A 24,409-nucleotide genomic window follows, 5' to 3' on the forward strand; every position below is an offset into this window, starting at 1 on the left:
GGAAAGAAAGATTCAAGCCCTCCGCTACATGCCTGGTGAGCACTCTTAAACCTTTTCAGTTCTCATTTCCTCTATCTTCTTGCACTCTCCAAGCCCAGGCTTCCTCCGGATGCCAAGGCTTTTAAATCAGGGATACACTTCCACTCATGCTGCCCCACCCCTGGCTGGTCCCTGGTTGATACGGGTATGGGGGAGTTGGGTTACCCCTCTATCCCTACTGTCACTCCAGGCTCTCCTCCTTCCACCATCTTTCAGTAACTCTCCTCTGAGGTCCATGAAATCCATATTTATCACCCAATCAAGGCCCTGGGGACTTGTCTACTGACTTCTGGGACATTCTCCTTCCTTCCTGGAGTTCCATGCCTGCAGGGCTCAGTCTTCCTCTTCTCTCCCACACCTGCCTGGACACTAGGATACTTAAACATACATACTGACACTCTTCCAAATAACGTAATCTCCTTATTGTTCAATTTGTTCATTTTCCATGAACTTCTCCTCCGTCCACCACAGCTCCACACACACATGATCCTACCCTGACGCTTAGCACCACCAATAATGTTCCATGTCCATGCTCATGAGCTTCCTGATTATCATCCATTGTCATTCCCTAAAACATTTTCTGTCCTCACTGTGACCCTAATCCCGCCACCCCTCGGTTCTTTCCCAGGCTTTCACCCCTACGCTAGCTACATACTCTTCCCTTTGCCATCATGAGTTCTTGGTGAACCAGTTCAACTCGACAGTGTCCTCTCGAGCCCCCGACCCTTCATTCAAGAGAAGGCCTTGCTTGGCCAAACTCCAGCCTCTGATTTCCCCGACCATCTGCTGCCTGTGATCCTAACCGCAGGTTACTGACTGAAGCTGGAGAACAATCACAGAACGGCCAAATGGGTCCGTTAAGAGTTTATGTTACATAATCTTGACGGTGCCCTCAGAGCTGCAAGACAATCCTCCCATGCCTCACTAATCAGTTCACTATGCCCCTCATTACGGTGGTTTTTCCAAAGCTCTTCATCCCTCCTCAAGCTCCCCCAGCTGAGAACCCCGTCACATATTACACTGGAAAAAAAAAAATAATGAGGCCATTCACAAAGAGCTTGGTCCTCTCTCCTCCTCGGTTCACATCGGGTGCCCTTTTCCAGTATCTCCACCTTTGTACTGTTTCCCATGAAAAGGAAACTGGCCTTTCTCTTGGTCAATCCTCTTTACATGCCCAAATTAACCCATTCTACCTGGTCTTCTTCCGAAGATTTCCCTCTCTACATCCCCGTTCTCTCACCAATCTTCCATCTCTCCCCGTCCTCCAGCTGGTTCCCTGTTGCTTACAAATATCCCTTATCTTCCCCATCCTCAAAAAATCCTCCCTCTCAGCCCATAGCTCTGCCCTTCTGGGCCCAAATGCCTTGAGAATTGGTAGAATGGGTGGAATATGGTCGAACCATTATCTGAGGTGCCACCACTTCTTTTCTTCTGCCTTTCTTCATAATTCTCCTTGGTCTGGCCTCTGACCTCCTCTTTCCAGCGAAACTGCTCTCCCAAAAGGAACTGATGACCGCGTAAGTGACCAATGAAAGGTCTTTTCTCAATCCGCATTCTTCCTGGCCTCTCTGCAGATTTTGATAGTGATGATCATTCTCTTCCTCGAACCCAAGAGTCTTGGAAATAGCCAGGCTCGTGGCTCAGTGCCCTCAGTCATCCTCCTGGGAAGCAGCCCCCACAGGGATTCAGCCTGGCCACCCTTCCTGCAGGGGCCACAACCACTGAAGACCCACCCAAGAAAGTTCTTGCCACTAGAGTCTTAGGCATGGTGGGAGAGTTCAAAAACGGATATCAGCAGAAAAAAACATTAAAGAAGAAGCCTGACCTTCTGTTTTTCCACGGCACTCTAAAGACCATGTTTCCATGCGTGGTGACTCCCTCATCAAACTAGGAGGGGCTGTTAGCCTATATTCGCCTTTCTTTGGATGCCTAGCACTCGGCACCAGTTCCTGGCACAGAGTAGGTGCTTAATAAAAGCTAGATCAGACGGACACTGAGGAAACCTGGCAAAAGACTATGGAAGTAACTGCAAGAAGGCAGCTCCCAAAGCTCCAAGTCTGGCCAAGGAGTCAAGGTATGGGCATAAGTAACAGGGAGAATGGGCAGTGGGCTAAGTAGAGCAAGTGAAGTGCCAAGTGTTCCAGAAGTTCAGAGGAACCTGCTGGTAGAGTGGGAAGAGCAAAGGATTCCAAAGATCTCAGTTCAAATCTTAACTCAGACATTTGCTAGCTATATAACCTTGAGAAAGTTACCTAAGCCTCTCTAGGCCGCCTCAGTTTCCAATTTTATAAAAATAAGGCTAACAAGTGACCTCTAAGGACCTTCCCAGCCCTAAATCAGACCTGAAAAATGAGAGTGGAAACGGCAAAAGAGAGATGAAACCAAGTGTTCTAGGAAAATGTAGAGGGAGAGAAAGAGAACACTTGAAGCTGGGAGAAGAGGACTATCAGGGAGGGCTCCTTGGAGGGGGTGGCGCTGGGGTTGAGGCTCATAGCAAGAAGACTCAGAGGCAAGACACAATGAAAATCACTTCATTCAGTCCCACTTCAAGGATGTGTGGGGCACTCACAATGGCCATCCACCTGGAAACATGTTAGTCATCACTGGATGGGTTATTAGATCCTCCAGGCTGGAGGTGAAGGTTATCTTAGAGATCATTTCACAGGGGAGAAACTGATATCCAGAAGGATTAACTAACTTCTTCGGAAATACACAGAAAGCAAGCAAAGTGGCAAAGGTGAAATTCAAACTCAGAACTGAGATCTGAACCAGCATTCTTTTTTTTTTTTTTTAAACCCTTACCTTCTGTCTTGGAGTCAATACTGTATATTGGCTCCAAGGCAGAAGAGTGGTAAGGGCTAGGCAATGGGGGTCAAGTGACTTGCCCAGGGTCACCCAGCTGGGAAGTGTCTGAGGCCAGATTTGAACCCAGGACCTCCCATCTCTAGGCCTGGCTTTCCATCCACTGAGCTTCCCAGCTGCCCCCCGAACCAGCATTCTTACAAAACACCATATACTAACCAGGCCAGAAGGACTAGACCTGTGCTTTTATTGGTGTGGGCAACTACCAGTGAAGAAGCTCTCTTCACTGATGCAAATCACCATCTGCTCTGAGACTTATTTTGGAGTCAAGAGTTCTTAATTTGGGGTCCATTGTTTCCCAAGGGGACCGTGAGCTGACTTCAAGGAGTCCATCCCGATTTTCAGTCACCTTTGCTTTCCTTCGTAATTGCATGTAAAAAATGTTATTCTGTGAAGGGGTCCACAGGTCTCGCCAGTCTGCCAACAAAGGAATGTGTGGCATAAACAAGATGGAGAACCCCGACTTTGAGAGCTCTTGGGGTCACTGAGAGGGTAAGTGACTAATCACAGCCTGTCTGAGTCTGAGGGAGGACGTCCTGGGTCTTTCCCACTGAGGGGGCCGATTCTTCATCCACTAGACCACACTACCTCCCTCCTTTACATACATGCAAATTCACATGCTTGCCCTTATACTGTGCACACAAAAAATGCCCACACAGAGTCTTAATGATTTGTGAGTTTCTTCACAATTCTGCGCATGCCATAAATAGTTTTTGCAGTCTTCCCCAGCTAACTTGCTGATGCTAGCAGAAATATCTCGGCATTTACAGTCAAATTTGATCCTCCAACATCTGGGCTCTATGAGACATTGGGGTTCACGCGTGAGACTCTCCTACCTGGCTTTCTCTATAAAAAGAGAAGGAAAAAACCCCTTTTCTACTCTCTCCTTTAAGCCACAAAGACAAAAAGTTCTGATCACGACAGATCCTGGTGAAAATATTGGACAGCCGAGAGAGAAAGAGAGAGAGAGAGAGAGAGAGAGAGAGAGAGAGAGAGAGAGAGAGAGAGAGAGAGAAATGAAAGTGTGGAGGAGGGGGAAACCCAAGAAAGGAGAAAAGCCGCGTCCCACCAGAAGCAGAGACAGGATGGAAAATAAGAGATGGCCAGTTTTCAGCTTCACTAAAGTCAAGCTGGCATTACCTAAGAAAGGACCAAGATGGCAGCCCATGGTTTGGCTCTCTCTCTCTCTCTCCAAGCCCTCCTCTGCACAGACTCAGAGCAACCACAGCACAGCTCATTCCAGAAAGTTCTCCCAAGTTTAAAAGTACAGAGTAAGAGTTCCCTTTCTGGGTGGCATCTGAAAGCCAGCCTAAAGAGCTCTGAACAGGTCCATCACCAGGAGGGTCACAAACTCAACAGGGACGGGAATTGGCATAATATGGCAGCCCAAGCTGTTCGTGGGACCAGAGAGACAAAGCATCGAGCACAAGGGAAGAGGCAAAGCTCACTGGCCTCTGCTCTGGACGTTCCCTATGAGGAAGGTCAATTGTAAACTTGAGATCATCCAAAGGTGGGCAACCAGGATGGCAAAGGGCCAGGGTACGTGCCAGGTGGGGACGTCCAAAGAAGCGGGGATGGTTATACGAGAGAAGACTTGGTTGTCTTCTGAATTTGTAAGGAAAAATGTCCTAAAGAGAAGAATTATCCAAAAGGGGAATGCCACGCGCCGCTCTGAGAAGCAGCAGGACCGCCTTCCTATGGGCTCTTTCAACAAAGAGAATCATTTTCCAAGCAGGTCTCGGCAACTCTCTGAGCCCTGTGTTGGGGGCTGACACAGCAGTACTAGGAGAAGGCGATCTGCTCAGGCATGGGGTGAGGTGGGGACGGGAGGGAGAGAGATGCTGTGTTCCTTTTCTCTTCAACAGAGAGGGCGTTCACAGTAACGACGTTCCAAGGCCCCACGAGTTAGAGAAGAGAAAAAGGGCCACCCAGTTTGGACCCATCATTCCCATACTTTGGCGAAGAGGGAGTTAATCGCAACAACAGCAGAGAACCGGTCTGGTCCGTGCTGGAAGGCGTGGAAAACATTTTCCATCTATTATCTCACTTGAGCCTCCCACAAACCTTGGAGGGAGGTGCTAACATCAGCCCCCCCACCCTTTAGAGACAAGAAAGTGGAGGCTTGAGGAACTTCCCCGGGGCTGCCATAAACAAGGGTCTAAGCTGGGATTCAAATCTAGGCCTCCTGGGTTCCCAGGCGGGAGCTCCACCTCCTTCACCTCCAAAGGAAGAATTTTCATTTTTTCAGTTTGTGCCCTGACCAGGAGCATTAAGGCCCTCCTCTGAGCCGGGCACTGTGCTGGGAGCCAGAGACAGAAAAATAATATAAGAAAATCGTTGCTCCCAAGAAGCTTCCGTTTTATCTTCCTATCCGACAGACAAGTCACAGACAGCACGGAGGGACAGAGCTTTTCAGGACTGTGTTTTTTCTTGTTTTTATAGAACCCGTAACTCCACAGAAGGGATTTTTGCTACTAAATCACATCGAGACCTCCTCTGTGCAGTCTTAGAGAGAGTAGTCTGGGACACTCAGAAGTTCAGGGATTGGGGCAGCTCAGTGGATTGAGAGTTAGGCCTAGAGATGGGAGGTCCTGGGTTCAAATCCAGCCTCAGACACTTCCCTCCCAGCTGTGTGACCCTGGGCAAGTCACTTGACCCCCATTGCCCACCCTTACCACTCTTCCACCTATGAGCCAATACATAGAAGTTAAGGGTTTAAAAAAAATTTTTTTTTTAAAAAGAAAAGTTCAGGGACTTGTCCAGGGTCCTACAACCAATGGGTGTCAGAGGTAGGGCTTGAACTTGGACCTTTCAGAGCCCAAGGTTGGGTCTCTAAATGCCTCTCTTCCAAGCTGCTTCTTATTTTAGACACGATGCCTTTTCAACATCATGTTCTCCCAAGTAACTTAGCAGCTGCCGCCCCACTGTAACCGCTCCTGTCCAGCCTCTGTTGGCTGTCCTTGTGGCTAAGACCACCCCAACCCCAGGGAGGGCCCCCCTCCCCCCCGGGGGATTCTCGCCAGGAAGACGGAAACTCTGGGTCATTCTGAAATTCAAGAGAAATGAGGTCCTGGAAACATGAGCTCCAACAGATGGCCACATCAGTTGGCAAAGTTTTCCTGCTGCAACTAATCTCTGGCTCTCTGTAAAGGTTTTGGACTCTGGTAACCATAGGAACCCTGAAACACACTGAACAACACAGCCCGCTTGGAGGCTTAGTCACCGTGGGATGAGCTCATCTCTGCGAAGCCACGTGCCCTGCGATTTTTCTTCTAAAAAATTAAAAAGCCAAAGTGACACAGAACAAGTCCTTCGTGTGTGCTCTGCGCAGAGCAGCCCTCTGGACAGCTGAGGCTCCAGGGCCAGGGCCAGAGCAGGACCGAACGTCTCCCGTGTTGTAACGCCAGGACGGAGGCTATTTTGGGAGCTGGACGTGTCTCCTTGCTCTGCCAGGACAGAGACCCAAAGGCACTAACGAGGCATGGCGGGCTGGGGGTCTCGGGGAGGGAGGGATGGCACCCGCTGGCCCAGGCCCTTTCCCACATTTCGGCTCGAGGCAAAGATCTCCCCGAGCCAGTCATTTAAAACCCCATCACTCCTGCAAGCAGAGGCATATGCCGGGCGAGTCGGGCACCACCGCCAAACGAGGGACAACGCGTCAAATTCTCCCAAGTACATGGCACACACCGTCGGGACATTTTCCCCACAGATGACAAGCTTCAAAGGGGGGGCATCATTGAGAAATCTGATGTGATGTAGCAGACAGAGCCTGCCTCCACCCCCAGGAAAACGAGGCATCCTTTGGCTAAAAGCTCTTACTTAGAGAGAGGGGAGGCCGAAAGCTCAGAGGACCCAGGAGTCACGGAATAAGGAATAACGATGACAGCTAGAACTTCTCTTCTGACAATGATGGGCCGGCTCCAGGCTAGGCTCTTTACAAAGATTATCTCCTCTGATTCCCCACAACTACCCTGGGAAGTGGGTGACATTATTATCATTCCCACTTTACAGTTGAGGAAACTGAGGCAAACAGACATGAACTGACTTGCCCAGGGTCAGTCACAGAGCAAGTGTCTAGGGCTGCATTTGAACTCAGACCTTCCCGATTCTAGACCCTGTGTTCTAGCAGCCTCAGATCTAGAAGGGACTGAAGGAGGATAGACTGAGCTAGAGAAGTCCTCAGAAATAACCCGGCTGAATGCCCCTCACTCTACAGAGGAGGAAAATGAGGCTCATAGATAAAATGACTTCTGAGTCCTACTTGTAGGCAAAGCCAGGATCTTCTAACTCCCAATTCAGTTCTCTTTCCACTGCCCAACACCGGCTGAAAGAAAGCACTTAATCGCTGCTCATTCGTTCATTCATTCACCAAGCAAATTAAGAAACGGAAGGGACCTTTGAAGTCATCTCATCCACTCCTGCCACCATTTTACAAATGATGCAGAGGTAGGTGGAGTTCTGGATAAAGCACTGGGCTAGGAAAACCCGAGTTCCAGTCTAGCTTCAGACTCCTACTAGCTGTGTGACTCTAGACAAGTCACTTAGCCTCTATTTGCCTCAGTTTCCTCATCTGTAAAATGAGAATAATGATCGCACCTACCTCATAGGGTTATTGGGAGGATCCAAAAAAATAATATTTGCAAAGGCCTCTACAAACATTAATAGAAATATTGTTATTCTGTTCCCATGATTCAATAGGGATATGACCAGGGATGTAGACTCTAAACGATCACCCTAGTGTAAACATCAATAATATGGACATAGGTCTTGATCAATGACACATGTAAAACCCAGTGGAATTGCTCATTGGCTATGGAAGCAGGGTGGGAGGAGGGGAGGGAAAGAACATGCATCATGGAACCATGGAAAAAGATTCTAAATTTATTAAATAAACTTAATTTTTAAAAAATGCTATTACTTATTGTAAGTGTTAATTATGGTCCAAGGCCATACAGTACCCAGGTAGATTTGAACCTAGATCCTTGGCCTCCAAATCTAATACTTTCTCCACTGCCCCTCTTAGCTTCAGTGCCACCAGAGACATCCCTTCAGGCTAACAACTGGTTAATTTGAGATCTTTGAGGAGGGCCATCCAATGTCACCCGACTTCCAGCTGAGACCCAGGGGTTTAGTCTGCCTCAGTTCCTAATATGAACCCCCCCTCTACACTGCACTGGAAGTGGCACCAACAGAAGCCAAGTCCATGCCTCCTACACGTAGGTCATGAAGACCTACAGGTATCTCGGGCAGCAATGCCAAGAGGGACGAGGCCACTTTGGCCCCAAACCAGAAAAATCAAAGAGAAAGAAGGGAAGAAAAAAGGAAGTAGGATAAATCTCAAATTAATCTTTAATAGCTTTGGACGAAAAAATGCCTTCTAAAGAATGTGGCTTCAGAGGCCCACAGAGCAGGAATAAGTGACGGCCGAGAGGCGCAGAGCTTGCATACAGAGTGGGTGACCCGTGGTCAGCTCTGATGGGCGGCAAATGGGAATTCTCTGAAGGAGAGAAAGTGATAAGGAGCTGGCACTAGCCAACTCTCCACTGAAAAAAAATAATGTGAATCTAAACCCCTAGATTGTCCCACGTCCTCTCCACCCAAGTATGTGGCAGAAATGAGTCGGTTCCCGTCTACTCTTGTTTGGATGCCCATTTCCAAGATTTAAGAAGTTTTGTTGAGGAAAGTGACAGCCTGTTTAATCCCCAAATTCCCCTTCTCTGTGTTGTTTACTTAAAAAAGAAAAATCTTACCTTTTGTCTTAGAATCAATATTAAGTATCACTTCTAAGGCAAAAGATCAGTAAGGACTCAGCAACTGGGATTAAGTGAATGACATAGCTTGGAAGCATCTAAAGCTAGATTTGAACCCAAGACCTCCCATATCCAGTCCTGGCTCTTGATCCATGGAGTCACCCAAGTGTCCCTTCCCACCATTTTGTTTTCATCAAAAACTCTCCACTAAAATATTTTCCCCGACTAAAGCATTTCTGTGTGTTCAGAAGATAGAATGCTACCAGTCATGAAGCTGGAAGGGCTTTTAGAAGTCACTGAGTCCAACCTCATTATTTTTCTGAGAACGACAGTCCTCAGAAAGCGATCCAAAGCCACACAGGTACAAAGTGGTCAAGGCAGGATTTGAACTTACATCTTTCATCTCTAGGCCTCTCAAGCCCAGGTCTAAACATACTTCCTTTGGGCAGTGCCAGGGTACAAGGAGGGGGCAGCCTGGTATGGGGAAAGTGGGTGGGTGTGGAATGAAAGACAGGAACACGAGTGCACTTGGACCTCCCAGGACGTCCCTGTCAAGATTTCTAGGAGAGGAAAGAAACGAAGCTTCCCATCCAGCAGCGACAAAACAGGGAGAAATGCCTGGGTTAATGTCAGTGGCACTAACGATGGCTTACAAGCCTGGCAGGGAACCAGCTATACCCACACAGAGAGCTTCGATGCTCCCAAGTCAAGAAGATTTTTCTGAGCAGCCAAGCTGGAGGGAGGAGGAGGAGGAGGAGGAGTGGGGAAGGGTGCAGGGGCAGCAGTTAAGTGGCCACTTAGGAGAATAGTCCTAAGGCCAGAGAAGTGGCCCAGAGGAGTGCTGGAGGGGAGGTTTAGAAGTCCTAAACCAAAAGGAGGGGAGCAGAGAAGGGGCTCCAGAGGGGCTTAGAGGAGGGGGGAAAAGGAACCTGCCCCTGGGGAAACCGCGGATAAACACTGAATAATGGTAGAAAAGCAGGATTCCCCCAAGGTCTGAGTCAACAGAGCCCTGGATAGGCAGAGGACCACCCAGCACCCAACCCAAAGAACAAACCCCAACAAGAAGAGAGAGTTACCTTTGGAGAACAGTTGAAATGCATGCTGGGTACTGGGAGGGTGGTTACATACATGGTGATACACCGGTACAGGTACAGCGTGCCAACTAGGAAGAAAAATCTTCGGCTAATGATGGACCTGGAGGAAAGGGAAAAACACGTCTCACCCTGGGCAAACACATTCCACAGGTTTAGCCACTTGGGGTCATCCACCGTCTGCGCATGCCTCCCCACACACACCCAGATGGAGTTCAGAATCGAGAAGTTTCTCCCAGCTCAGACCATGGTGACCCCACTTTGGGCACAAAGCCAGAGAGCCGCAGAGAGGAGAAATCTGCACCAGCTCTCCCGGAGTGCCCGTGCCATCCTGGCTGGGAGCAAGAGCTCAACCAACAAAGGGAGAGCAGCCATTGGCAATCATCTTAACAAAAGGAATTGTGCTCCCTTCTCAGCTTCTCACGCGCTCCCCTTCCCATGCTCGGGGCCAGGCAACTGCTCAACTTGACAATCCCTTCATGCTGCCTCAACTTGACTTCTTGTAACTCTTAACTTCTGCAGAAGCAAACTCTGGTGCCACTTTTTACAGGAAGCCCTGCCCGATGCCTCCCTGCTTAAACGATCATGCATTCATTTATCTGTAAAACCTCAGGTACCCTCTCGGAATATAGCTTTGTAAGGTTTGCAAAGCACATCTCCTGTGATGAGAACCATGTGGAACAGGTGCTTCTATAATTCCCATTTTACAGATAAGGAAACCTCAGTTTAAGCACAGAAAGCTTAAGAAATTTTCCCTGGGTCACATGGATAATATCGTGAGATGGGATTTTATCTCAAATTCTTCCTGACTCCAGTCTGGCACCCTATCCTTGTGCCACCAAGGTGCCTTGAGAGCACTAATCGTTTTTCATCTTGTCTTTGAATGATGTGAAATGCAAGGCTCAGGGCTGGATCAATACTTATTGATGTAAACTAGGTTCTAAATATGCACTGAAAATAGACAGCAGGGTCACTCCCTTCCCCCTCCCCCAGACTTTACATCTGCCAGGCAACTCTCCTCAGAACCCAATCTCCATATCTCCATGCCCCTTCCAAGGGTATAGACACCCTCTTCAAACCAGCTTACACACACACACACACACACACACACACACACACACACACACACACACACCCACCCATCTTTGGTAATCCAACCTTTACTCCCTTCAAAGGAATCTGTGATCAGACTGAAGGGAATGTTCCTACATACCCACGGCCAAAGCCCATGCCCTGGAACTTGCCCCAGTCTTTCCACAAGTCACTACAGAGACCCATCCAGCTGTTTTCGTTTGACATCACAAGGATATGAGTTGAGGCAGCATATTCTGGGGTTTCTTCCTAGATTAACCCCATTTAAACAAAGACCAATGTCATAGCTCATTTTTCTAGAGCACTGGGATTCTGTGGGCAATCCTATTTGGATGTGAGAGAAGGCAAAGATGACCCCCTTGGTACAGCAGTAAGACAATGTATTTAAAAAAAAAAAAAAAAAAGCAAAAGGAAGGTCTCCAGTGTGCTGGGCAGAATGTCAAAGAATGAATGAAAAAAGCATTTCTTATGTCATTACGGTGTTATATGACGAGCACTGTCCTAAATAAGTGGATAAACTTTCAAAAGCAGAAAGCACCAAAAGATCAGCATTCAACACAAAGCCTGGGACACAGTTGGGGCTTAATAAATGTTTATTGACTGACTATGGAAGAATTAAAGGAAACTATGGACAAAAACTGTCTGGGTAAGATGGATTAGGCCTGTTCTTCTTGTCCTTCAAAAGAACCAGGAATAGACAATAAAAGGGGGTGAAATTAGGGTTGATATTGGGAAAACTTCCTAAAAATTGGCAGGATCCCAAAGGAGAATGGGCAGCCCAGGAGGAGGTGGAATCTCTCTCAGGTGCTGTATGAAAAGGCTGGAGGGCCCCACCTTGGGGATTTGACAGAGGGGGTTCTTTGGGCTAGGCTAGATGACCTCGGCGGTCCCACCCACTTGGAGATTCTTGGCTATTCCTTTCCAGGTTGTTTGAATTATTAACTAACGTTACAGAAAATGGTTAAAATGTTAGACATAAAAATGTGACAATGAATGTGGTTAACAAGCCCTCTGGGGACCAAAAGCTGTGAAGAATGAAAGCCACATATCCGGCAGAAACATTCACATCGGTGGTCCGTGACAAACTGCAGGAGAAGGAGAACTTCTGACGGCCTTTTCATGTCGACATTTTGACATCCACCTCATGGCTCTGGTCCTCCCCTCCCTGGCCCTCAGGAGGTCAGTGCTGCCCTGGAAGCCTCAATGCTCTCCCCATCACCCTGCAGGGTGAAAACGGCTTGGACAAGCAGGGAGACAAACCTTCGAGTAACATGGAGCACCACTGGGCTTGCCATCAGCCCTGCTACAGAACTCTCCAGGCTTCGGGGCTCTGCCCGCTGGCCCGCCAAAGCACCCTAGGAAGACCCTGGGCAAAGCTCGGCACATAGGGAGAACTCGATAAATACTTTTTCATTCATTCATTGGTTTGCTTTAGCCTAATAAGAAGGCACATCTTAGAAGATAAATGTTATAGAATCTCATTCAAGTCTATTAAAAATGTAGGAAAACAAAGTAATCACAAAACCATCTGGGTGGCATGGGTGCCAATCGGCCCGAGACCAAGTGCTCAGGTATTCCAGCCAATTCCTTGAAGATTACTCTCTCAGTGGAGACAAGATAAATGAGACGACATATTTAAAGTGCTTTGCAAACCTTAGATTGCTACATAAAAGTTAGCTGTTATTCTCAAATGTTTATTAAGTGAGGTAACTTGTTACAATGAAAACTGCTGTCTCTGTCTCTTGTCTGTCTGTCTGTCTGTCTGTCTGTCTGTCTGTCTCTCTCAAAGGATGCCAGTGAGTCAAGGAAGTTTACATTTATTTGACTCTCAGGGAGAGAAGGCGGGTGGAGGGGGAGGGGGGGGCCATCATCTATGATCTCAAGACTATAAAGTGTGCAAACACTTCAAAATCAATCACTGGCACATCCAGGGAAACTCTTGAAGATGAGAGACAGAAGACACCAGCCATGCTTCCTGAAGATCGGCCACAGGAAAGGAAGAATAGTTCCCAGTGGCCAGTCCCCTACCAGACTTCCTCTGAATAGGTTTCCTCCCTTCCATTCCTCTCTCTCCTTGGCCCTGGACCAAGGTTCAAGGAAATCCCTTCTGTAGCTGACTGAATACAGGATTCAGGACAAGGAGAGAGCCATCAACCAAGGAACATTCCTTAAATGCCTCCTCTAGGCCAGGCACACTAAGGGGTGGAGGAAACAGAGACAAAACAAAAACAAACAAAAACAATCTATCCCCTACTTTCAAGCAAGGGACCATCTGCCTTTAGCAAACACACCCTGAAAGCTGGAAAAGAGTGCAAAATCTTGTCAATCACCTCCCTTTCTCCCACTTCAGTTTACACATAAGGAAACTGAGGCCCAAAGAGAGACAAGCAAGACTTAAACCCTGGTACCCTGCCTTCCAATCTAGCCTTTTCCCCATTCTACTTTGTGCCTCCTCCACTTTCACAGGGGATGTGACAACTGTGACATTTAAGTGCCCTAATTTCCCACCTTCCCAAAGTCTCTGTGATCCACTCCATTTCCCTCCCGCTTTCCACAACGAATTCAAGGTCCGGTTCTGCTCCATTTCCAGGCGAGCCTTTAGAACCACAGAATAATCAAATTGAGGGTCTTGAAGAACCTTAGAGACCATTTAGTCTGACTCCCTTTGTTTCACCAAAGAGGAAAACGGGGCCTAGAAATCAACTGGCTGTGCCCATGCCACGTTCCTCCCTCCCTCTCCTCTACAAGAAGTAGCTGCCTTCATGACATCTCGAACTCGATGGATGGGAGCACCTGGCACAGAGCCAGCACATAGTGTTCAATGACCGACGGATGGGACCAGAGCTGGAAGGGATTCTGACATCTAGTGCAGGGCTGCCATTTTCCAGAGGAGACAGCTGAGGACCAGGGAGATCACTCAGGACTTGACACAGTGAAGTCTAAGCGTGGGATGTGGTTTAGGGCTTGGACCCAGGAAGGCCCGAGTTCTTGAATTTGGCCTCCGACACTTCCTAGCTAGGAGGCTCGAGGTCAGCCTGTTTGCTCATCTATAAACCTGGGATAATAACAGGGCTGAGAGCAAATCTATTCAAAGGACTCTGCAAGCCTCAGACGGCTACATAAATGTTAACTGTTATTGTCAAATGCTTGTTAATTAAGTTAATTTGCTACTGTGAAAATCTGTATCTAGAATTCATTATATAGAGATGAAGGAATAGAGAAGAGGGATGCCGAGGGGCCAGGAAGCTAAGAACGCTCGTGTGCTGTTAGCTTCTCCGGCTCCTTCTTCCACCAGGTGACACAGAGATGTGGGAGTCCTTGGGGAGAGAGATTTATAAAATAATCCTTTGGGGGCAGCTGGGTAGCTCAGTGGATAGAGAGGCAGACCTAGAGACAGAAGGTCCTGGGTTCAAATATGACCTCAGACACTTTCTAGCTGTGTGACCCTGGGCAAGTCACTTAACCTCCATTTCTTCTGTCTTGGAACAGAAGGGAAAATTATGGATATGCCAGAAAACAAATGCCAAGTCCCCAGATCTGGGAAGTGGGCGTTAGTGAACTGTTTCCTTTTCAAGGACGCTCCTGACATGGTTTGCCACCAGACTCGGCTTAAAAGAAACAAACGAAGGAGCTCAGAACCCACAAGACAAACGGGGAGCTCGGAACCCGCGAGACAAACGGGGGAGCTCGGAACCTGCAAGACAAACGGGGGAGCTCGGAACCTGGCCCAGGGCTTAGGGGAAATAGCTCTGATTCTGAATGAAATTCATAGGCTGACCACCCACTGAAGGTCTTACTGCCCAGACGATGCCCTGAGATGGTGGAACATTAACAGTGGGCTGGTGTGTGTCTATATAAAGATATGTATCTATATATAGATACACACACATACTTTATATCACATATATAGTATACATAGTATTATATATAGTAAATATACTATGTTATATATACTTTATATATTTTATATTTGTAGACACATACTTTATATTATATAGTATTTACAGCATTATGTATTCTATATTACATAGTAAATATACTATATTATATACACTTTAAATGCTATTTTATATATACATACTTTATATCATATAGTATTGTGTATACTGTATTACATATAATATATATGCTACTACATGTACACATACTTTATACATATAGCAGTATGCATATTGCATTATATATATATATATAAATATTATTTTATGTAGTAAAATGAACTGAACTACTGACTCATAGAGGTTGCTGGCTTTTGAGCTGGAAGGGAGGAACCTTAGAGGTCCCCGAGTCCAACTCCTTGATTTTACAAATGAGGAAACTGAGGCACAGTGCCATGCACAGCCCCCGGTCCCCCGACCAGCAGGATGTGGCCCCGGGTCTTCGCCGCCTCTCCATCCTCACGCCACAACCACACAGGCCAGGTCGTCATCACTGTGGCTTCCCAAGTAGCCTAAAAAGCCGCCCCCTGATCGGTCTCGTACTTCCAGGCTCTTCCTCTCTGGTCCATCCCCACAGGGCAGCCAAAGGGGCATTTCTAAAGCCCAGCTCTAACCACGGCACTCCCCAGCTCAAGCAGCTGTAGGAGAAAACACAAGTTGGGGCTCCTCGCTGAGCCGTTCTGCCCAGGCTGTGGGCTCTACGAGTGGTCTCTGGAGCCCTCTCTGGCTATCATCAGATTCCTCCTTGATTCTGAAAGCAGGACCCTCTCAGGAAGAGCCAGTGTGGCCCAGCACCCAAAGCTTTGGACTACCAAGAGGAAGAACCAAGTTCGAATCTTCCCTCAGACACTCCCTAGCTAGCCAACCATGGGCAAACAATTTGGCTTCTCTGAGCCTGGTTTCCTGATCTGTAAAATGGGGGCAGTAGTGATAGGAGAGCGGCACCTCCCTTGCCTTTCCCACAAGACAATGGTACCTGCTACTACACGGGCATCGGCCGGCACTAAAGGGTGGATGGTCAGGCTAACATCGGGGACATCCTGCTTGGAAGGCTCCACATGCCCAAGGGCCAAAGCTTTCTGCAGTTGGCTCTATAGCCGGGAGTAGCCGCCTGGGGTCCGAGCCTCGTCCCATCCTAGCCCGCAGGACCTCCGTTGCTCCAAATCCTCTGGGAGAGCATCCCCAAGCTGAAGACACTCTCCTGAATTGGAACAAGTCATCGCACTTTGTTGTGCCTTAGTTTCCCCAGCTGTAAAATGAGGGAGATGGACTATATTCCCTCTGAGGTCCTTTCCAGAAGATAAAGGACACCCAGCGCTTGGGGAATCCTAAAGAGGAGCATCTTGATTTTATTTACATCCGGTTGAGACTTTAGAGTCGTTTCCTAGTCTATAAAATGGGAGCAGCCATCGTCCCCACCCCCAGCATTTCCCGAGGATCCAGGGAGGCAGAGGATATAAACTGAGGCTGGGGGTCTCCTTCCAGCTCTCCTTCGGTGGTCCTACAAGATCGAGTTCTTTACAAACCTTAAAGCAGCCACCGAGGAAAGAGCTTCCTCCCTTTATTATTGGCTGGAGGCCTCCCGGATCCTTTCCTCGCTAGACCAGCCCTGCCCAACGCCGGGAGGCCGTTCCTCTGGGGCGACGTTTCTCGGGAGAGCCGTGAGGGATCGGGCCTCCCGCCCTGCCCGGGACGCCCAGAGAGCGCCAAATGCGTCCTCAGCAACCCCCTGCCCGACGGACGTTTGCCTTTTTAGAGCAGAAACATCGCTCCTGGATTCCCAACGTCCCCTCCAGCCCCGAGTGCCCGCCCGGCGCTGGGCCCCCTCCGGATGCACTTACTTGTATTTTAAGAGCAGCCACTGAACGAACCAGAGGCTCACGAGGATCAAACCGTTGATTTCGCAGATAGAAAAGGCCCACTGCACCCGGTTAAATCGGTCAAAAAAGGTGTCGGGCAGCGGCGCCTGCGTCTCCTTGGGAGGCACTCGTTCGTGGACGAAGGAGATGGTCACGGTGGTGAACACGAAGCAGCACAGGGCGTACAGGAAGGCCAGCAGGGTCTTGCCCCACTCCCTGGGGTACTGGGAGCGCTCCAGCTCGGGCATGGGGATCTGGATCATCTCCAGCCCTCCCTGGTAGCCGTTGGGCACCCCGTTGTGCTTGGCCTTGCCGCTGAAGCTGCCGTCGGGCCCCGGGCCGCCCGTGCCCATGCTCAGGTGCCCGTTGGCGTGCCCGTTCTTGTGGGCCTCCAGGTGGTGCTCCATTTTGAGCGTCTCGATCATGTCCAACAAGCGCTGCCCATTGTCGGAGGAGACCCGCGAGAGGGGGGGCTTGGAGAAATCCTCCTGGGTGAGGTGGATCAAGTCTCGGCCCGTGTAGTGGCCCAGGGGCTCACAGTACTCGGGCATGGCATTTTCCAGCAGCCAGTCCGTCACCGCTTTGGGGGACCAATAGACCACTTCCTTCATTGTCCCGGCAGGCAGAGGGTCCTCCGCGCGCTCGACAGGTCAGCAGAGCCCGCTCCTCCTCGGAGCTAAGAGGCTCGGCCTCCTCAGCGCCTCCATCCTGTGGGCTCTCCGCAGAAACTCGTTGGGCAAGCGGGGGGGGGAGCCCTGCGAACTCTTCATGTAGCAGGCGCTCCGGGGGCACATGAGAAGCCGCTCACCTCCGCCTTGGCACGAAGACTCTTCTTCCTGCGGAAGCAAGGCACAGGGTGAGAGGGGCAAAGAGCCAGGCCTCCCGTCCCCCCTTCCCTCTCCCCAGCTCCCCAAAGGCAAAGGCTCAACGTGGAACCCACCGGAAAAGGGGCTCCTTCCCAAACCGTGTCTCCCAAGCACCCTCGCTTGACTCCATCCGTCTGAAGCCTGTCCCACCGACGCCGGCGCTCCCTTTGAGGACGTGCATTTACGGGGCGCCCCTTCTGCGGGGAAACGTCTCCCCGTGCCGAGGCGGGCGCCCCCCCCCCTCACTGGGCCAGCTCCAAGGGCTCCTCGGCCTTAGCCCAGAGCCAGGCACCCAGGAGGCACTTAATCAATGGTGACGGATGGAGGGACCCCTCGGAAAGGAGGCGCGTGCGAAGAAGACTGGAAAGGTCGGGGGGAGGTAAGGAAATATTTTAAATGTCAAACAGCATTTTGTATTTGATGCAGGAGGCGACAGGGAGCCCCTGGAGGCCATAAAGGAGGACGGGGACGCTTCAGAAAGATGGCTTTCGAGGCTGAACGGAGGATGGACGGAGGGTTGAGGCAGACAGACTCCCTCAGCAGTTATGGCAGTAACTGGCGCATGAGACGGTGAAGGCCGATAGCAGGGGCTGGGCAGTGCCAGGGGAGAGAAGGGCTATTCAGGAGTATTGCCAAGGCGAAGAGAAGAGGCCCTGGATATAGCTTGGCTATGGCAGGGGGAGGGGGGAAGGAGGCTCAGAGAGAGCCAGGGGTCAGTTCAACAGCCCTGGACAGTTCAGGATGGGCAGAATAGCCCATGTGTTCTGCCCTCCTGCCAGGATGCCCTGGCCCTGGGAGATCAGGTGCCCAGACAGGGAAATACAGGCTCTCGGCAGCCTCGGAGAAGGTCATTTCCAGGGGACTAAGATGGGGGAAGTCAGCAAGGACCCCACGGAGGGGTTCGAGGAAGGAAGAGATGCTGGGAGCAGACTCTAGGGAATCCGGGCTCAAGCCTAAAATGATGGGGATGGGAGGAAAGGAGCTCCAAGGTCTTCTTTCCAGGCCAGAGCCCAGGATCCTGGGAACGCCATTAAGCTAGAAAACCTCGGAGCAGGAAGGGCCTTCAGAAAGGATCTGGCTCGCCTTCTCCTCCCCGCCGCCAGCTGCGTGAGTGAGGAAGCCCCTCGGTGACCGAGGGACCCGCTTCTGCGCACAGTAGGAGGCACCTTCCCATCACACCTCCAGCAGCTCAATGGCACTTTTAAGGACAAGTAAGAAATTGCTTTCAACAAAGAAAGAGGCCAAACTGAAGGAACAGCCTGCCATCCCCTCAGCCTCCAGCCAAGAGCAATTAGACAGACAGCAGGAAGGCCACCCTCCACGCGGCTGCGCTGGGCCGTCATGGCTCTCCAAGTACCGCACAGACTAGCCCCGCGGCTACTAGGGAACGTCCAAGGGGTGACCTTAGTCCAGGGAGCAAATCCAATCAGCAAAGCTGGTCATTCTTCGTGACTCCATTTGGGGTTTTGCCCTTTCCTTTTCCGGCTCATTTTACAATTGAGGAAACTGAAGCCAACAGGGTAAAGGGACTTGTCCAGGGCCACCCAGCTATTATTAAGTGCCTGGAACTCAGGGCTTCCTGGCTCCAAGTCCCAAGCGCTCCACCCGCGATGCCGTAAAGCTGTCACTGCTTCTTCTTATAAGTACGTGTAAAACAGGGGGTGGATCCAGAGAGGGCCAGCAGAAAAGAGATTCGAACACAGGTCCCGATGCCCTGACCAGCTCTCTCTCCATCACACGCCATCCTTAAATAAAATGGGCCTCCAGCCTCCAAACCCTCGACCAGTCACCCTGGAGGACTGGCCAATGAACAAGCCCGAAGCCTGTCGGCCAATGCAACAAGGCACAACCCAAGCTGGTCTTTGGGAGAGCTGGTCAAAGGCGCGGGGCTCGGCTTTCCTAAGTGGTCCTTCTGCGAGCTCATTAGGGTGAGATGGGAGGAGAGAGAGACAGAGACAGAGACAGAGACAGAGACAGAGACAGAGACAGAGACAGAGACAGAGACAGAGACAGAAACAGAAAGAGAGAGAGAGAGAGAGAGAGAGAGAGAAGCAAGACATGACGGAAATGTGCATCTCACCTCCAATCCTTTTCCTGTTTAACCTTGTTACTGACCATTTTCTTTGCCGTTCTTTACATTTGGAATTTGTAAAAAGGTAACCAAAACTAGAACAAAGATGAGAGAAGAAGCCCCGGCCCTCTTAGCTCCAGGGGAGGAGGAGAAAACGTGTCCCATAAATCAGAGAGCGACCCTGGAGAAGGAGGGCTGCCCGAGAGCTGGAGCAGCCACTGAGCTTCTCGTGGCCGATCCTGCCCCTCCTCTGGCGCACGGCAGGGTTACACAGAAGATGTTTCCTGAAGACAATCCGCTGGAGTCGGTCTGCTGCGTGCCAGCCGCTCGCAGAGGGTCGGAGAGCCCGCAGGGATCTGTTTCCGTCGCCTCCTCACCTACAAAACAATCCTTCCAGGCTGGGGAGGAGGAGGAGGAGGAGGCAGACGAGGAAGGCTCGCACTCTTCCCTCCTGATTTGTAGCAGCGTTTCCCAACGTCTGGCCGCGGCTCTCCTCTTTGGGGGTAAAAAGGCCAAGAAGTCAAAGCCAGGATCTCTGCTAGACGGTTATAAAAGCAAAGTCAAGGCTTGGCTGCTTCCAAGTCTACCCAGAAGGCCGAGGGACGAGGTTCTAGTGCCAACGAATCCAAGACACGTAAGGAGAGGCGAAGAGCTCTCGGAGGAGACGCTCACAAAAACCTCAAAACACACAAAAACGCTTTGGGGAACAAACAAGACTTCATTTCACAAACAGACAATGAGGCGGACGGCAGGTCCAGGCCTCTAACCATGTCGGGCACTGCCGTAGCTCCTTCCAAAAGTGGAATTAAACCACATCACGGGTGAGTCGTGCCAACCTGCTCACAGGCAGAGGGGCCGGCGCGGCACCAGAGACCCCCAAAAGGTTGGCTTTTGTTCCTTGAATTCACTGATGATGGCAGAGCAGAATGAAATGTTCGCAGGAGAACCGGGCGCCAGAGGGTGGTCATCCTCTTGGCATCAACAGCCGACGGCCCCCAAGCTACCAAACCCAAAGCCCAAATGAACTCCTTCCAGACCAGGCCCAGGCCCAGGCCCAGGCCCAGAGACACGCGGGGCGCGCCATGGACTCACAGAAATGTAAGAACAAGAAATGGCCAAAGACCAAATCTGCCACCACACTGAATACACAGAGAAAAACCTGTAAAATACTGACAGCGAGGAGAAGAAATCGAAGCCACGCGAGAGCAGGACGGCTGCCCCAGCTGCTCCCGGCCTGTCCTAGGGATGCTTTCTAATAGCCCAGCACCGAGAGGAGTCCTTTCCCCCGGCTGCTCGCAGAACCTTAAACACAAGAATCACAACAGGATCGAGACCTCTCCTAGAACCATTCCCATCTGAACTCCAGCAGAAAAAAAAGACAAGAAGGAAGGGAGGGAGGGAGGGAGGAAGGAAGGAAGGAAGGAAGGGGGGAAAAGAGGGAGGGAGGAAGGAAGAGAGGGAGTGAGGAAGGGAGGAAGGAATGAGGGAGGGAGGGAGGGAAGGCATGAAGGGAGGGAGGGAAGGAAGGAGGGAGGATACATCACAGATACCTAGGTGGTATTTATATAATGTCTACTATGTTCCAGGCACTGTGCCAAGTACTTTACAAATATTATCTCACTTGACCTTTACAACAACCCTCAGAAGTAGATGCTGTTATTATCCTTATTTTACAGATGGGAAAACTGAGGCTGACAAGTTAAATGACTTGCCAAGGATCCCATAACTAATAAGTGTCTGAGGATGGATTTGAACTCAGGTCCTCCTGACTTCAGGCCGGACACTCATGCCCGTGTCACCTACTTGCCTAACAATACCACCACAAACTTGTCTACAGTCACCCAAATAGAATGCTGAGCTGGAAAAATGGAATGATGTTTTTAATAAATGTCTGCCTATGAAATGCTCAGAATCTTCAGAGTACATGAAGCAAAAAGCTTCAGAAATATGGAGAAGCAGCCAAAGAGATCAGCGCCAGGAAGAGCAGAAGGAGGCAGCGCTCGCTCTCGCGCGCTCTCTCTCTCTCTCTGTCTCTGTCTCTCTGTCTCTGTCTCTCTCTCTCTCTCTACTTCTCTCTCTCTCTCTCTCTGTCTGTCTCTCTCTCTCTCTCTCTCTCTCCCCCCACCAGACTGATGGTCCTGGCCTGCTGCTGCTGCTATGGTGGTGCCCTACAAGGCTCCCTACGAGGCTCTGAGCCAGCTGACATCTCAGGAGTTTTTCTCACGATATTCTCGTGCGGTTACAAAGGGCAGTCGTGGCCTCCAGCCGGAGGGAGGAGGGTGGTTTTCCCTGGGATCATTTCCGTCCGAAGTGCAGGGAACAAGATGAGAAGAGCGGGCGGGGGAAGAAAGACTGTTAGGAAAACTGCAGACGATCGTGACGCCCTTTACAATTTCCAAAGTATTTCCCGGCCAGGATGTTCCTTCAGCCTGTCATGGGCCTGCTTAGGGAGGCTGCCGGGTCCTCCGTCTCACAGGTGAGGAAGATGAGGCTCAGAGGGGTCGAGTCGCGCCCAGGATCACAAACCTCCACACCACGAATCCGAGGCAGGAGTCCGGCTCTGGTCCTCTGCTCCGACGGGCAGGGCTCGCGGCATCCCCCACTCTGGAGGGCCGGCCCGCAGAGGCTCAGGAAGGAAGGGCCCCCCCAAGTGTGCCCCGAGAGCCAACGGGGCGGCTCGCTAAGGAAACACGAGGGGTTTTCCGATGGTCCCTTAAATCTCCCAGAGGGACGGCAGCAAGCGTCGTCTTGTTCAGCCGCGCTGCAGGCCGAAGGCAAAGACGCTCCGCCGTCCTGACTGTGCCGACGGACACCCGCAGGCTTCACGCTGCGGCCACGGACAAGCGCAAGGCTGGGCCTGGCCCGTGTGAGGAAGCTCGTTGTGGCTCTGCCAGGACTCTCATAGGCTGCCCGGCAGAATTCTGGGGTTTATTCTGCTCCTTGTGCGGACGCCTCCCCACAGCTCCACCCCCGACGTCCTTTTCACTTACAAACTAGTCCGCCCAGATGAAAATGACTGAGAAGCTCCACATAGAAAACATTCTTTTCCATCATTTAGGGCTGTCTTTAAATCACGTGGCTATCCATACCTACTGCTTCCAGATACACGTATGTCCACCTACACAAACCCACGCGTGTACACATACATGAAATCCACACCTATTTGTACATCCACAACCTGCACCTCATCTATACTGAATTAACCAAAGTGGATGAAGAAGAGGAATTCATGGGGCAGTTGGTAGCTCAGTGGATGGAGAGTCAGGCCTAGAGACAGGAGGTCCTGGGTTCCAATCCAGCTTCAGACACTTCCCAGCTGTGTGACCCTGGGCAAGTCACTTGACCCCCATTGCCAACCCTCACCACTCTTCCACCTAAGAGCCAATACACAGAAGTGAAGGGTTAAAAAAAAAAGGAATTCATGATTTCAGCAAGTGCTAACTCCATACAAGACCCTGCAGGGGATCACGGCGCTACCACGGGGTGCAGCTTCTCTCTCTTACTGTCTATATTGTCTAGTCGCTGCCTACATAGTCTCAAAGAAGCGGCAACTTTAGTATTAATTTACACGTTACGGAGGAGAATTTAAAAAACAGCCTGACACGGGCCCGGCCCGAGAACTCCGCGGGGCCAAACGGGGCTCGAGCGCCTGCCTCTCCGCCGAGATTTAAGCGCGGGATGACATTACCTTGAAATGAATTTGAAAACACATTTTTCAGAAGCCAAAAATAACCCGAGAGGCCGTGTGACCCGGAGGCACAGCTGGGGTGTGGAGCAGAGACAGCTGGGCTTGGAACCAAGACGGCCTGGGCTTGAGTCAAGCCCAGATCCTTCCCCCACCAAGTTGGGTGCTTGGCCAGTCGCATTCTCCCTCCTTGATTTCAGTTACTTTGTCAAAAGACTGGACCAAGGGGCAGCTGGGTGGCTCAGTGGATGGAGAGCCAGGCCTAGAGACAGGAGGTCCTGGGTTCAAGTCCGGCCTCAGACACTTCCCAGCTGGGTGACCCTGGGCAGGTCACTTGACCCCCATGGCCCACCCTTACCACTCTTCCACCAAGGAGCCGATACACAGAAGTTAAGGGTTTAAAAAAAAAGAAAAAAGAAAGAAAAACAGATTTGAGTTCTAAAACTCAGAAAAAAGCTTTTGCCGTCATCGCCACACAAAAACGCGTCCTGTCATTTGTCCGGCTGGCCACAAAAGGCCCGAGTGCGTTCTCTGCCCCAGGCCTAGAGGCCGCTGGAGCCGTCCCCCGTCTTCAGACACACCACAGAGCGTGGCGCTACCACGGCAGAAAGCCCGAGACCCGCCCGTCGTTCTGCGCTTCCAGGGAAGTCCGCAGAGGAACGAGAGCCGGGTGGAAGGATGGAGCGGCAGCTCTGGCCTTTCCGAGGGGCTCGTCCCAGAATTCCTGCCCCTGAAGAGCTCCAAGGCTGGAACAGGAGAATCACTTCTCGGGCGTACGGACACATCTGGGCCTGGGAAGAGCCGGAGTTCTGGGACAAAAGCCTAAAGGCATGGCGGTGCGGAGGCACGACGGGAGGGGCCGGGCATCGGCCGTCAACACGGGCACAAACCATGGGGGGCCGGGCGGAGGGCGGGCCCAGAAAGACAAATGGACTAAGAGAGAGCGATGGAGGCCAGAAGGGGGGCCCGGAGCTGGGAGGAAGGAGGGAGCTTTGGGCTGGATAGAAAGGAAAACGTGCCCGTGCTCAGGTCCTTCCCTCCTCGAGAACAGGGGCGAGGGCAAAGGCTGCCACCTCTTGCCTGCGGGGGGCTACGGGAAGGCGACTGAATCTCTTCTCCCTCCTCGATAAAATGAGGCAACCGGACGGCGACGGCC

At 50.9% G+C, this 24,409-nt stretch overlaps 1 protein-coding gene across 1 annotated transcript in view; it reads right to left on the reverse strand.

Annotated features, from left to right (window-relative positions):
- Positions 1–24,409, reverse strand: part of SGMS1 (sphingomyelin synthase 1) — a 40,234-nt gene that overhangs the window by 13,591 nt on the left and 2,234 nt on the right. The window contains exons 2-3 of the mRNA XM_044659225.1: positions 16,614–17,467; positions 9,728–9,845 (exon numbers count right to left, since the gene is read on the reverse strand). Of these exons, the coding sequence (XP_044515160.1) occupies positions 9,728–9,845; positions 16,614–17,242 (747 nt within the window). The 5' untranslated portion in view covers positions 17,243–17,467. The remainder of the gene's footprint in view (positions 1–9,727; positions 9,846–16,613; positions 17,468–24,409) is intronic.

Source organism: Gracilinanus agilis, chromosome 2 (assembly GCF_016433145.1).
Source record: "Gracilinanus agilis isolate LMUSP501 chromosome 2, AgileGrace, whole genome shotgun sequence".
Classification (NCBI taxonomy): domain Eukaryota; kingdom Metazoa; phylum Chordata; class Mammalia; order Didelphimorphia; family Didelphidae; genus Gracilinanus; species Gracilinanus agilis.